Source organism: Eurypyga helias, unplaced genomic scaffold, assembly GCF_000690775.1.
Source record: "Eurypyga helias isolate BGI_N326 unplaced genomic scaffold, ASM69077v1 scaffold14437, whole genome shotgun sequence".
Lineage (NCBI taxonomy): Eukaryota > Metazoa > Chordata > Aves > Eurypygiformes > Eurypygidae > Eurypyga > Eurypyga helias.
This window is the reverse complement of record NW_010262407.1, coordinates 39926-55931: the sequence shown is the minus strand read 5'-3', so window position 1 is coordinate 55931 and position 16006 is coordinate 39926. Positions and strand designations below refer to the sequence as shown.

The window sequence follows — 16006 nt, the reverse complement described above, 5'->3', positions numbered from 1 at the left end:
CCCTCTCAGTGATAGCATGACTGGGGAAATTAAATAAACCCACTAACTTCCTCACGAACCAGCCAGCACAGGAGTTAGCGAAGCAGCTAACGCAGGAGTCAGTGAGGATTAGCAAGTGTACGGGAGTGAATGAGAGAGAGTAAGGGAGAGAGTAATGGCTCCTGGACCCCCTCCTCGCCTCTGCCCCCAGCATGACGTACTATGGGATGAAATACTCCCTTGGTCAGTTTGGGTCAGGTGTCTGAGCTGTGTGTCCCAGCACTGCCTGTAGCGAGACAGCGAGAGCTGGGAACGCAGCTGCAGGATCAGAAGAGGAGAAAGACCTTGAATTCAGTGCAGGCATCCCCCAGCGCCAGCTCAGAACTTATCAGTGCTGCTCCCTGCATCCAGGAACTCAGCTTCCTAGCAACCACGGTAAAGAGAGTTAACTCTTTCCTGACTGAATCCAGCACACCACCCCTGGGGCCACTCCCCTGCTACCAAACCCACCACCACACATGAACCCAACACACCCGCCAAGCAGTAGTGTTCGGAATAGCGGCACGCAGATGGAGGTGAATTCTTGTCTTCAGCTGAACTGTCAGAGTTCGTGTGGTGTTAGGGAAGAATTCTCCTCTGTCACATGCTTTTGCATATGCTACTAATGTTAAAGAGCTGCTCATTCTGTGTGGATATCCACCAGTGATTTAAAGAATAGATACAGGACATGGCTTCTTGATAAAGGTTAGAAGTTTTTCTGGCAGTCTTGTGTAATGGTTGAGTGTCCGAATGCAACAGTATCAATAAATATTTGCTTTCAAAATATGTTCTGTTTTAGTTGCTGACAAATCATTATGAAAGATGCTGGAAGTATTATTGTTTGCCAGGTGGATGGGGTAACTTTGGTGCTGCCTCAGAAGAAGAACTTCATTTATCCAGAAAGTTGTTCTGGGGTATTTTTGATGCCTTGTCTCAAAAGGTAATTTATTTTAATATTCATCTACTACTGTAAAATACTTACTGTGTAACCTTTTTTCTTTAATCTGTCATTTTACCCAGCTATTATCAACACTGTATTATCCACTTTAAAGGGAAAAATAAAGGTTTTAGTAAATTTAAATCTTTCTCTTGTAGCTTCTGCTTTAACCTAGGTATACCATTTTATCTGCTTATTAAATATATATATATATATAGAGAGAGAGAGAGATAATGAAATAATCTTGAGGTGTATCTGTACAGGTCAGCTACACTTCAGAGCCCTAAGAGCACACCCAAGCATCTGTAGGGGACTGCAAGCTGCACTTTTCTACCTCACACACTATCCTTCCTTAAAGCAAGAGCATGGCTTAGTAGTTGTATTTTCATCACTCTTGAGTCAATTTTGTGTTTGACAAAAGTTTATTAATACACATTGGTATGTATTTATTGTTCATTCTGTGAGTATTTTTAACTAACTTGCTTAAAATTTTGAGAGTTTCATTTCAAATCTAGGTATTTAGCTATGCATATTCCTGTGCTATGTTATCTTTCCAGACATCTGAAAAATGTCTAGTGTTGCTTCCAGTCCAATCAACATGTTCCCTATTTACTTCAGCAAGAGCAAAACTTGATCCTAGCTATCGTTATCTATAGATCTTCTCTACAGTGTATTATATGCCTTCAGCAGTCAGTTTCCTTTATTTTCAGGGAAAAACAACTATTTCACACTAAGAAAGCCACTAAGAAAGCTGCTTAGTTTCACTTACAGCTGTATCAGTTTCAGCAGTGGTGGTGATAGCTTCCGTTCACTACTCCCTTTCTATCCCCCCGTGTTCCACAGAAGTATGAACAAGAACTGTTCAAATTGGCTTTGCCTTGTTTGAGCGCAGTTGCAGGGGCCTTACCTCCAGACTACATGGAATCAAATTATGTCAATATGATGGAAAAACAGTCTTCGATGGATTCAGATGGAAACTTTAATCCTCAACCTGTTGATACATCAAAGTAAGAAATTAGTTTGTTGCAATTAGGTTTTTTTATCATGAGTGGGTAAAGGAGGGACAGAGTCTGGGTTTGGGTATGATGTGAACTAACAGCTTTTATTCTTTTCTGATGCTTATCTTATAGATAAAATGGAGACCTTAACTTTATATTTTAATTTTTTATTTAAGCATTTATTTTAAATCATATAAAGCAAGAAATTTTCAGGAACATAACTAATTTCTTGGTCAACCTAAAACATTTTTAGTGCATTTTCAGACTGAAGATAGAACTGTCCAGTAAGCTTTGTCTGTCTGCTGTAAACAAACAGCATGTTTATAGGAGCAAAAAAGACCAGTCTATATCATCCCTGTAATTTATTAACACGTGCCAAGATACTAATTCCAGTGTACGTGAATGACAGTGTACCTACAAAAAATGGTTATGATCACACATTTATATAATCTATTTTTACTGTGAATATTGGGGAATTGGGCAGAAACATCTTCATTCTCTCTAGGCAGTCAGACTCTGACCATGCACTTTTAAGTATATTAGCCAGAAAAAGTATATATCTGAGTGGAATTTTTGTGCCCTGATTTTTGACTACAGCCAGTGCCCCATTCTACTTTATATGGAATAATATTTCAGCAGTGTGATAATGCACTGTCTTGAAAAATGCCACTTGTAAGACATTTGCTTCAATTGCCTTTGTGCGCTTTCTGTCTGTATTAACATTCAGAACACAGAATGCTGGCAATGGATTGATACCTTTGTTACAGCATACTTGTACATGCATGCTGTTGTGAATGGGTGATTTAGCTTAAAGAACCACCGTCAGAGGTATTTGCAAAAGTGTTTTTCATATGAGGATGTAAAAATGTGGCGAATGTTGATGGCAGTCATTTGAACAGTGATTCAGTTACCAAGGCACAAATCAGTTATTGTAGTACAAGTTTATATGCTATATCAGTGACTTACCAAAGATCTGCCATTGGTAAAAGGTCTCTCTGCCTTGAGAAGCAACCTTGAGATATGTACCAGCTCAAGGAGAGACCACTGCCATGCAGCTATACTGCCTAGCTGGGAGGGTTCAAAGAAGGCTGACTTGTCATAATTGTGGGATCAAGTGGTTGGATCGTAGTCAAATTACATGTGATGGGAAACGTATGCATGAGACTCCTTGTACCCATAATGTTCTTTGTTCCTTGATAAATGAGTTTTGGAAACCCCATGTAATATTCATGTATTTATTGCATGATCATTGTTCCAAGCTCCTATGCATTGATGCTCACTGTGTCACTCTGCTCCTTTGTGGGTTTTTCAGACAACAGATTGGAATTTACGGCTTAGTCCTTTACCTCCTTTGAAGCCTGTACCAAACTAGCACTGGTTTGGTTAAAGGGTTGAGTGCATCCATCACATATGCACATTGAAATATGGTAGCAAAAGCCATAATCTAGACTCGAACATAGAAATCATATCAGCGACCATTAAAATTCATTTGTCGAAGATATATTTAGATATATGAGGATTTAAGAAAATTCAGTAAGGATATTGTACTATCATTAAACTAATTGAGATTACTACATCTGGTGTTGCTTCAGAAGAAAATTTTAGATGCCAGAATATATTTGAAAAATTCAGAGAATGTTACTTAACATTACCCAAATCATCGGTCACCTCATCGCCATAGGAGTCAACAGTTCTGTGATGATTCAAAACAAAGAAAACACTACTTTTATCAGTGTCACTTCCAACCTTTCCTATATTCTTTTAACACGCAAATCCTGCTTTGCACTGCTTTGTAGTCCTAGGACTATTTGTATGAAGCCACAGATCACATGACCCCATTGTGCTTGCCAATTTATTACATTTCTGAAATTATTAAAAATATCTTACAATAAGTAGACTTCCCCTTAAAATACAGGCTTCCAAACAATAAAACCCACTGATGACCATGCTGAGTGAAAGTGTTCTGTTACTCTGACACAATTTATTTTTACATTTCTTCTTTTTCCCACTTTATGACTGAAGATTATAAACCAGACTCTTTTACTTTGCAGTAGATAGCACTGTAACATTTCTACTGGCAAATTCTTTGTCTTAGGAGGGAAGATTTTGCTGTTTCATAAGTCATAAAGAAACAGTTATTCCTTTTCAGATATAGGAATGCAGATGCAGAAAAATACTGATATTTGATAAATTATTTTTGGAAGAGCATTCTCTCTCTAGTGTTTGTTTGACAGTTAAGGATAGCTGCTTTTCTTTTACTGCTTAAGAAACCTTAACTTCTGCACTGTCTTGTACACCTCTTGAAGGGTTAGTGCATTTTTTTGTGTTGGGTTTTTTTTTTCAGTTTTCAATAAGCATTTTAGTATTTTTAATATTCACTGGGTCTTGAAAATTAAAAGCTTGAGCATATAACTTATTTGTCATAAGTTACAGTGCTTCAAGCATATAATAAAGTTTATAGAAATATATAAAATAGATCATGTGCTTCAAAAAGGACTGTTAGCACACTTAGTTTATAATGGACACATGCAATAGCTTACCACCGTACTTCTGAAACTATGGTTCATAATTATATCTCTAAGCTTAAGAAAATAAATGCTAGTAATATAAATATGTGACAAAATCATGAATGCTTGGTATCATTACTGATTTTTTCCTGCACATGTGTGTTGAAGAAGTAAAATTTCTGTAACAGCTCTGTTTTTTATTCAGTGCCCATTAAATAACTCAAATTTTTGCCTTGGTTTAATTGGGCTTGGAGCAAACTGTATGTGAGGAAACAGAACACAGTAACATGTTTTTTATGAATGTGTGCACTAGTTATTTTATTGAATGTTTTCTTCAAAACAAAAACATTCACATTTTAATGTGTACGATATAATGGCTATTTTTCTCTTCACTTTCAGCATTACAATCCCTGAAAAGCTAGAATATTTCATTAACAAATATGCAGAACACTCTCATGACAAGTGGTCAATGGATAAGGTAAAACCTAAAGCAGAATCAGAATTTTTGTTTCTATCCATTTTGTCTTTAAAATATTTTTGTCTGAATATTGCTGTTTTTCATAACACTATAAGTTGTTTCATACGTTAGATACAAACCTACATTTTCTTGAAATGCATTTGGAGACAAAATTCTGTAAGTGCATATGAGTATTTAAAAATATTGCCTTATCATTTCATTGTTTTCATTGTTGACTTTTGGGTAAAAATACTTGCTAATTGTTTGAATTTTATTGTTCAGTATTAAAAATATTTCCTCAACTGTAGCACAGTATTTATTCAGCTCTATAGATATATTTCAAATAGAAATATATTTAAATGTTAACTTTGTGTAATCATTAATTTTCAAAAAGATGGCATGCTATGTAATTCATTCCATTATGTGTAGATAATAAAAGAGCTGGCTGAGAAAATGTTGAGAAAACAGTAGAAAGGAAATTTTAAGAACAACTCTGAAGAAGCATTGTTTGGTTCCTTTGTACCAATAAGAGTAGGATTTTTCATATTTTTTTTCTTTCCCCATTTTTTTCTCTCTCATTATTATTCCTGTTTTCAGTTTGCCAATGGATGGACATACGGTGAAGCGTATTCTGAATCCGCAAAAGTGCAGCCATTAATGAAACAATATAAGTTACTATCTGAAAAGGTAAGGAATTTGTTCATTCTTGATCCGGAGTGGTTGAAAAATTGCTTCATTCACTGTGAAAATATCACCCTGTGTTTACATTACTTTAAAAAAAAAAAAAAATTTAGAGTATGTCAGCTGATGTGTGATTTTTGCCTCCCTCAAAATCTCAAAAAGAGATAGAAGGGTTTAATTGTGCAATAAATAGGCCAGTCGACCTATTTTCTGTCATGGCTGAATTTACGTGGCATAACTTATGGGGAAAATCAAGTACCATATTTTTACAGTAAGGCCATACAGGGATGCCTACTTGCTTAGTGAAGGCTTAGGTTTAACCTTTGTCTGGCCTCCAGCAGAAGGGCACCAAGATGATTAGAAGGTTGGAGAACTTGATAAATGAAACAAGGCTGAAGGAACTGGGTTTGTTCAGTTTAAAGAAGAGAAACCTGATGGGGATGTAATCTCGGTTCCCAGTACCGTAATGCTACTTACAGAGAACATGGATGTATTCTCTTCACGATGATGCACAGTGACAGGAGAAGAGGCAATGCATTTAAGTTGCTTCAGCAGGCATGCTTCCTGGAAATCCTTCTTACCTTGACAGACACTGGAATAGGTTGTCCCGAGAACTGAAGAAATCACCTGCACTGCAGATATTCAAGGCATGACATGGCAAGCACTAGTTAACCTAATCTTGATAACTGTTGATAACCCAATTAGGGTAACTTACCTAACCTCAACAGAAGGTTGAACCAAGTGATGTCCAGAGGTCCATTCCAAAATTGACGTTTTTTGTGATTCTGTGATTATGGTTTTTTGTTTCCTATAGCAGACAAAACACTGCATTACTCCTGGTAATTACTGTTCCACCTTTGAGTTCATATTTAAGCATTCCATTAACACGGTTATCCCTGTGTTCATCAGCTTCCTGCAGGGCCAGAATTATTCTGCCCATTTCTGAAATGATAAACTTTTTAATATCTTATATGATCTATTTCCTTCTTTGCAGTACGTTTCTTTGTGTCTTCGTGTAAGCAGGCAGAAGCTCAATAGTTATTTTTTTGCTCTGTACAGCTATGTAGTAAACAAGGCAATTATTGCATGTGCATTCTTCTAGGAGAAAGAAATTTATCGATGGCCAATCAAAGAATCATTAAAAACTATGCTGGCATGGGGATGGCGAATTGAAAGAACACGGGAGGGAGATTCCATGGCACTGTATAATCGGACGCGTCGCATATCTCAAACCAGTCAAGTGAGCCATTTTACTAAAAACTCATTTTAAAATAAGGCATGCAAAATCTGCTTTCCAATCTTTAATTTTACAAGTGATGAAGTAAATGTGTAGCATAAAAATGTGTGAAATCATTTTTCACAAGCAGTTGCACAACTCAGGATTGGCTTGGATTTCTATTCACTGAAGCTGTACTTTCTTTTTCTGTTCCAAATCATATGTTGTTAATCATTATCAAAAAATCTGAACAAAACTGAAATAGGAATATATTTGTTAATTTGATTTGAAGTTAACTGCATTATTTAGGGGGATTATTTACGTCAGTAGGCGATTACACATTAACAGTGAGTATTGATATGATTTTAGTCTGCTATTTTTTGGAATTTGGTGGGTATGGATGGCTTTAAACATGTAAAGAAATAAATAAAGGTACATATATATAATTGTTATTTCTTTTTTTTTAAGGAAAATAAGCACCAATCAAACAGCCACGATTATGAAAATGTTAAAGATAATTTTTCCTTTTGAACAGCAGCCTTAAATCAAAATACTGTAAAGAAAAAATGGAGAAATACTGGCATTATATTCTCTTAGAGCTCCATATGCTTTGCAGTTAGACTGGGGAGGGGACAAAATCTGTCTCTCTCATTCACATGAACACACATGGAACCAAACCAATGGTGGAAATAAAATTGAGGAGAAAAATCTTTCCCTTTTCTCTCCAGTCAGCTCTGCACTATTTACATGTGTGAGTGGTGATATGCCTGTGAGAACTGAGCAGTTGTACCTGCCTCTCCACACTCTATAGACATTAGAAAGTGTGTATCAAGTTATCTCATTTAGCTCTTGGGCTAGACCATGTATTTTACTTTGCATGCTACAATTGTCTTCCAAAATTCTTGACATCCAAATTTCCTGACTTTTGGGTGTTTATAATACTAACCCCAGAGACTATATTGACAGAGATGTTCGTATATACTTAAAGCAGAAGGAGCTCATTAGAATTAATTACTTTACAGTTGAGATTCAGATTATATCAACATATGAAAACAGCTTTTGTAGCCAAGTTACTGCCTTCCTTTACTATAATGAAATCACATAACTTCTCTAAAAGAGTTTCTGAAGCCTAAAATATTTCTGTATTTCAGAGTAGACTATCATATCAATACTCATCCTGTGTTTAAAATGTGTTGTGCTGTCATCACAAACACAGAAAACAGCATGATCCTGAGTTCAGCTGAGAAAATGTCAGTATATTTAATCAGTATTTTTATGTTAATGTAACAATGCTTGCACTATTTGCTTTAAAAAACCAATGATCCATCAGTGTTCATTTACTGTGTGCTGTTTGTATGTCCTTTGTGTTATTCTCTAATAAAACTACCTACCTTTTGAAAGGAGGCCTTTCAAATTCTTGGCCTTTTACATGTTTATATACATGCATATGAAAATAATATCAGACATAGGAACACTGTTCTTTCTAGAGGAAGATGTACCTGCAGGGGACATGAGTTTTATGTGTTACAACAGAATCCATAGAAGAAAGCCCAGGTCTGTCCCTTTTCTACCCACAATTCTTGAATCAGTGGCTTGCCATCCAGGGAATCTCTGTCCTTGTTTATCCTTTGAACATTTGTGTCAATGTAATGAGCAAACCTGTGACAAATTTAGGCAGTAGAAAGAATGACAAATGGTGATGTTTTCTGAGTGGGGAGGAGAGACAGAACAAAAAGGATATATATTTGGTAGATTCTATCCCTGCGTGTAGAAATTGGTTTGAAATTCCAAGTTTAATGTTTGCCTTAATTCACCTTAAACTATGGTGCCTGAGGTTTCACCTGCTGAAAAAAAATCTCTAGAAAATGCAGAAATTTAATAACAACTTCAGTACAGCATTATCTGCAATGAGTCCAATACTTAAATGAGTTCGAGTGAAATGTGCATTTGGATGAGGGGGATTTGTGTGTGATGTCCCCAAAGAGAGCCAGCCAGCCAAAATATGTAGTCCTTCGCTTAAATATCACTTAAGTTTACCACCCTTGATGTATTTTCAGTTGGGCTACATAGGATCCTTTTGCTCTCTAGAGATACACAAATGGCTTTTTCCTTAAGTTCTTTCCTTTCAGTTAACTTCTTCATGACATATCCTTTTGTAACTCCACTGTTTTGAATGTTTGTCATTCAGATCTCTGTAGATACAGCCCATGGTTATACTCCTCGAGCAATTGACATGAGCAATGTCACCCTCTCCAGAGATTTGCACGTAAGTCAGAAACACTTAATATGCCTACCCTTTATTTACAATTCAATTTTTTCTTTTCTGCTAGTTTATTTTGAACATACTTGGTGCCTTATGATACTTCCTTTGATATGCTTTGAATTTGGTTTTGCTTTTTTTTTGTCTTTGTCATCATTGCTCTTTGATCCTTTGTTGCTTTAAAAAAACATGGTTTGTGTTCAAAAGCCTCAAAGTTCATTTTAGTCCTGGATTGATTTTTTCCCCAGCTCTTTGTGAACATCTATAATTTTGAACAGAATCCTGTTTGGAAGAGCATGCAGCATCAGCTTTTTCTGTTTATCATTCATTCTCCACCATCTTCCCAAACATTTTATCATTGCTCTTTTTTTCTAAATTGAAGAAATAAGGAACCATTTTTACAACAAGTGTTATGAGAATAGAGAATGAAGAATTTGGGGGTAGGATTTTGACAGATCTATCAGTAGATTGCTATTATTTGTAAGAATAATTTTTACTTGATGAATTACGTTTGTTTCTTTAGAAAGTTAGGGGTTTTTCATGGTGTTTGGAATATGGTGATAGTTTTTACAATCTACATGTGTACTGTAAGTATGGATACAATATTATGTACACATACACTAGATAGCTTTAAATTAGCATGAGCGTTTCTACCAGTCTAGTTATGGCACCACAGCATTCAAAGCTGTCTACAACAAACTCCTGAAACATAGTGTTAAGTTTGCCTATACTGAGCTCTGTCACAGTGCAGCGAAACAGGCAGCAGTAGTAAAGTAATTAATTAACTGTACAGTATATGCTGTACTGTGTGTCTGATCATATTCTCACACTGGATTTCCCCTCCTTGATTCCTGTCTTTTAGTTTCCAGTTTTATATTTCTAACCACTGTAGATTGCTGACTAGCTTTACAATAATGATAATTTGCTGCCAATTAAGTGTCATGCTTGAATTAAAATTCAGTAGGTTACTGATCATTCCAAAAATTAATAACATTAATAACTGAATAACACTACTTCTGTCATTACACTGTTATCTTAAACTGATGGAACAGCTTCATTATAATTACATTATTTAACATTTGTATAGACTCAGCATAGTGAAAAAGACTGTGCAGACTTTTTTATTGCCTATGAGACAACTCTTGATATGAATGTCATCATAATATTATGATGCAATAAATCAAGCCCAGAGGAAAGTAACCAGCCTGTCACAACACAGAAAATAAATGGCATTAGAACTTCTGTTACTCCTTTGTTCACTCTTTTATGCTATACTCTCTAAGATTTGTCACTAATTCTGTTTCCTTTGTAACCCTCATCTGTAAAGCAGAGCTGATTAGCTTTGTGCATTATTTGTCCTTAATTGTGAAGAGAGGTCTTCTTTGAAACCAGCTTCAACATCTATTATTTAAAAGCTAAGCAAATTTATTTAAAATGCAATTTCAGGTATTAATTGTCCTGATACTGTCTTTCAGCAAATATTCAAACAGATTGGGTATTAAAGAAATCTGAGTTTTAAAAATGAACTGGATATGACTTGACTTTTGTAATGTTTAATATTTTTAAATTTGGAGTTCAGGGTTAGATTCTTCAGCCTTGTTTTAAATTGCTGGGAAAAGTTAGTCTCTTTTTTTTTTTTTTTAAATTAGTGCATAAGAATTGGTGCTATCTAATGTTTACATCATCCTGTGCCTATACTATGCTTACAGGGAACATGACAATGTCTAAAACTGTAAATTTAGGGAATACTTTTCATTTTGGTCTTAAGTGGTTAACTGGTCACATCCTGGCTCCGTGAGTAGGTAGATCTTGCTCTGAAACAATCTTCATAGCACTTATCTTTTCGTGGAAAGCAACCCCAGACTACGCTACATTCTTCCAAGGTCCTAATCTGGATTTGTCAAAACACCAGGACTAGAATGTGCATGATAGAAGGCACCTACCCTACAGGAGAGACACATATAATAATGTATCCACTGGAGAAATGTTTATAAAACAGGTTGTCCTATAGACAAACAAGATACAGCTGAAAAGTTTCAAGTTGATATCTGGGTTCATGAGTATTCTCCCAAATAAAGTAGTTGGTGTTGAGAAGTACTGGTTACTCAAAACCCTTGTTAAAGATGAGAAGAATTTTTCTGTAGGTCCATGAAAGAAGTGAAAATTGACATCTACAGAAAATTCCATCACTGTGTACAACTAGAGGGTATACAATCAGGAGGACAAGAGAGGTGGGTTTAAAGAGTTGTTTCATGTTGGGAATAGTAGTTCTTACTGTTTAGAGACTGGAGAGCTAGTCTGTGTTTTGCACAGTTTGGAGTCTAGTTTGTAGTTTACTGGTCTGAAAAGGTTTATTTTATAGGAAGAATTTACGTATGTGTTGTGCCCACTGGCAGAGAATTTCATGCTGAATAAAAAGCTGTGGCTGCATCTGTGGAAACCGTGGTAACATGTTTGGTGCTTTTAGCAGTGTGCTCTTGGAAATGAGTATCCACCTTGACCAGGCTATATCCATGCGTTTATAGTCAGTCTGCTGGAGCTAGCAGGAAAAATCTTGATTCAGTCCTCTGGTTTGCTGTTCTTTGTTTCCCTTACCAGGGTCTTCAGGGGGTCATTGTTGTCATTGTTTAGAGAATCAAGTCTTTGTCTGACTCTTCCCAAACTGTACTCCTCTTTGTGGTTCCTCCTGTTTTCTATTAACAGTTCTCTCTTCAGCACCAGGTTTATAATTTCTATATGCATGCACATCCTACCCAAATTGTATATCATAATTTTTCAATAAACTCTTGTTTTCAGTGAACCATTAAAGTGTAAGTGTATTGAACCTCCCAGAGAAAAAAACTTGTTATGCAGTATCAGCCACAAAATTGTCCTTCTTGAGAGTTAACCATTGCAACACATATCACTAATTTCTTAATTTTCCTAAGGCTATGGCTGAGATGATGGCCGAAAACTACCATAACATATGGGCAAAGAAAAAGAAAATGGAACTTGAAGCAAAAGGTAATATTAACTATAGTTATTTACAGTATTTTAAGTTCTCAATCATTAGCTTAGGTCATGTATTTGATATAAGAGGTTGGGGGAAAAAAAGGAATAGCAAATATAAATTGACTAGAAAGAACAAAATCTCTATTCTTAATTAAAGTTTTGTGATTTCTAGTGCCTGTTATTTTTGATAGCACTGAGTGTAACAATTCCTGTTGAAGTAGTTTACCAATTCAAATATATCAAAGGAAAAGAAGTCAAAGCTTGTAAATAAATTTAAGCCACGTGAATATGTTTTCCTTCTAGCATGACTCTGAAAAACTATTGCCCAGTGGGCTCTGATTTAATTTGAATTACTACTTTTATTGTAGATAGATCTAAAAGAATATTGACTAAGAACTGCACGTGTCATCTGTTGAACTGACAAGTAAATAAACCTAGAGTGGCTTCTTGATTCCACATGAAAATTGCATGTGCACCAAAGTTCACCAAACTTGGCATTTTTTTTTGATTGTATGCTTCCTTTTTTTTGTTGTTGTTGTAAGCTCACAGCAAAGGTACATAGTTCAGGTTTTATGAGAAAGTAAGAGTTCCACCTTACTATTATTAGGAGATTATATTTCTCACTAATACAGCCTTTATTTTAATTTTTATAGCCTTTTTGAAAAATATTTTCTTCAGGATAAATAGCCACAGGATAGGCTAAGTCTGAGAAATCATAGGCAAAAGGAAGACTAGGTATTTTAAATTTATTTGGCAGCTTTTTTTTGCCTCTGAGCAGCACTTCAATGAGAACATTGTATAGTGTCTGTAGTGTTGTGCAAAGGAACGTATTACTGAGAAGTGTAGAGGCAACTATAGTGAATGAAGGAGAGGCCTCTGATGGAGAGTGTATTTGTGTGATAAGTAGGTGTATTTGTCAGCTGAGCAGGGGGGTTTTCCATCCAGTGCATACATATGCTAGTTTTGAAATATTTTTTTACATGTGTAAAGGCCAGAACATTAGTGTGGACTTTAGATTCTTAATGCTCCTATTTTTCATTTAAGGCTTTTCACTTAAGCAAGCCACCTGAAAATTCCAGCTGTCATTCCCCTTCACTGAACACTTTGCATGTATTAATTTATAATTGAATGATCTATTATAGTCTTGCTAACTTTCATAGATAGAGCATGTATGCTCAATATGCTTATATGCATTTTTACATGTCTGCCTTCAGCTGTTAAGGTGGAATTTGATCACATTTGTGATTATAGAATAAAACTAAATCATCCCAGTGTTAAAGGCTTAGTTCCTAATATCAGTAGTCGTTAATATTTTCTAGACAGAATTTGTTCCTTTTTTCTTTTAATATTCTTACTAAAGACTTGCTGTAGTATTTTTTTCTGAGATGTCTGATTTTTACCCTTAGAATTATCGCAGGAATTTATTGTGTTCAGTTATATGATGGTGATTTTAGAAGGTGAAATCGTAAGAAAGCTGCTTTTTTACAGATATTTATATTAATAATAGCAACTTTATTTTCCTGCCAAATTAACTACCTAGATTCAGAGAGGTATCAACACATCAGCTATTTGTAAGCAATACAAATGCTGTTTACTCTTTTTACCTCTCTGTTTTGGCAGCATTCTTTTGATTAGGTTGGACACTTCTCTGAACCACGTTTGAATAATGTACCCTAATTTTCTGTCTTTCATTTATAACTATGAATTAAACTGTATAAATTTCATGTATTTTTAGCTATGTGCTTATCTTGCTAAACTCCATGAACCTTTTGATATCAGGATGTCTAAAAGCAGAACTATGTTTCTATATGTTTATATAGTTGTTTATATCTTTGTTTTCTTATGAAATTGTTATTGTTATTTATTGAAATATTTTCAATTTTATTAAATGAAGTCGTAATTGTCATACACATTTGTAACAGTTAAGCACCTTTTTCTTCAAGAGTTTTTGCAGTATGTTCAACATAGAACTGTGTTTGCAGCCACATCTAAATTTCTATTTCAGTATGTTTTGGGTGTAAAGAAACAGAAAATTGCCTTGGTTTTAGATTGTTTAGATTGCTTTTAGAGTTTACTGTAATGTGCTATGTATTATTATGACAGTGCTTATATATACCAGGACTTACCATGTCAACAGATAGCTCTTTAACTGCTTTTTAATTCTCTTGATGTTCAATAGTGGGAGGAGGCAACCATCCTCTTCTTGTCCCTTATGACACACTCACCGCCAAAGAAAAAGCCAAGGACAGAGAAAAAGCACAGGATATTCTGAAATTTCTACAGATCAATGGATATGTTGTCTCCAGGTACTTCTCTCTACAGTATTTGTGTCACAGAAGGTTTCTAATACTCCTCAGTAGTCTTTTGGTTTTGTTGGTTTTTTGTTAAAAGAAATATCTATGGTCATATTTAGGTTTCTGTATCTGGGAGTAAGGATGAGCTCCTTCATATATTGTAAGGAAGAAATAGATAGTGGAGTTAGTAGCAGGGTTTTTGGAAGGCACAAGCAGGGTGCTTCAGCATCTCTGCTGTGTCTTCTGCCTCCCCTCTCAACATTGCAGCATCCTTTTTCTTTCTGGTGTGTCTCCATACATTCAACTGTTAATCAACTTTTAAATTTTCTACAAGTGATACAATTACTAAATTTTCATTGAAGATCAGGCATGCACACCTCTCTATAGTTATTTCCAGGCAATTGCTTTGATAAGACAGTTTTATTTTGGAAATCTAGTACTAGTTTCTTTCAACTGAGTTAATTTGTACCATTATTATAATATTTTAAATGTGAAAAGTTATGTTTTTTTAAAGTGTTTTTAAACAATCCACAATGTAAATGTAATGATAGTGAATAAAAGTAGTAATCAACCGAACATTCATAATTCAGGACGTGTATATGCTATTCTCTGCAGAATAACATGCATAATTCCTTTTGATTTTAATATGACATATTTACCTACTAAATGCAGCATGAATAGAATTTTAATTGGAGACTTGTCTTCCTCGTAAGCATGGCTTAGGAAATGTGAGTCACTAGGAAAGGCTGAAAGCATAACTTGCTTGAACATTAGTAAGTAAATGAAACAGTCAGAGAGATGAATTTAAGTAATCATTGTGAATTAATTAGGCTAGCACATCTACTTAAAACTTTCTTTCCTTTCTTTTATATCACATATGAAATGCAGCCCATTTATAGGGTCCCACAGCTAATCTAATAATTCTAGGTAAAATCTTTCAGTGTAGCTGGAATAATTCAATTTACTTCCCTTTAGTGGAGTGGGATTTACAAAGAAGGATGTCAGTCAGCAAAGGTTTATTTTCTCATCCCCTTTAAAAATGACAAAAGACTCCTCAGCTATATTCAAGGTTACAAATTCCTTTTTGGTTAATCCCTTTTACTTCTGGCTAACTTAAACGCAAGTGAAAAGTGGCTTTTGGTTTCTGGAGGAATGGAAGGCTGAGGGATGGTAAGATAATTATTGACTTGGACACACTCATCATCTAGTAAATAGTTTCTGCCACATCTACATCCTTCTGTGCTAGGCATATGAAGGTCTTTCTGCCAGGTAAACTCCATGTACCAGCTGCTCCTGCCACCACTGCCCTGATCACCTGATTAGTCTTTTTCTTTGATCTGCTTACCACTTTCTGCCACATATGCCTTGCACACATTTCTTTCCAGTCTTTTATTTGACAGTGACTGTTCTAGACTAGTGAAGCCTCATGCACATTGGTTTTTGTAGGGAAGATAAAAGCACTAACCCCTTGCCAAACACATGGCATTCAGGCACATGGCCTGTGACTCACGGTCCCGCTTCAGCTGTTGGTGCTGAGCCACTAACTCACCTCATTGATACTCCTACCCCACATTAGCTGTTTTTTGGGACAGACAGCATTCCCAGCCACTGGGACACCCATTCCAGTTGCAGACACCACATACCAGG

At 35.5% G+C, this 16006-nt stretch overlaps 1 protein-coding gene across 1 annotated transcript in view; it reads left to right on the top strand.

Moving 5' to 3' along the window:
* Window positions 1-817: 817 nt before the first annotated feature.
* The window catches only part of LOC104512658 (ryanodine receptor 2-like), a gene marked incomplete at both ends in the record, with an annotated part of 51572 nt that continues 36383 nt past the window's right edge, over window positions 818-16006 (top strand). Inside the window, 8 exons of the mRNA XM_010155718.1 lie at window positions 818-958; window positions 1799-1962; window positions 4860-4938; window positions 5515-5604; window positions 6701-6838; window positions 9003-9080; window positions 12002-12077; window positions 14245-14371. Coding sequence (XP_010154020.1) covers window positions 818-958; window positions 1799-1962; window positions 4860-4938; window positions 5515-5604; window positions 6701-6838; window positions 9003-9080; window positions 12002-12077; window positions 14245-14371 — 893 coding nt within the window. The remainder of the gene's footprint in view (window positions 959-1798; window positions 1963-4859; window positions 4939-5514; window positions 5605-6700; window positions 6839-9002; window positions 9081-12001; window positions 12078-14244; window positions 14372-16006) is intronic.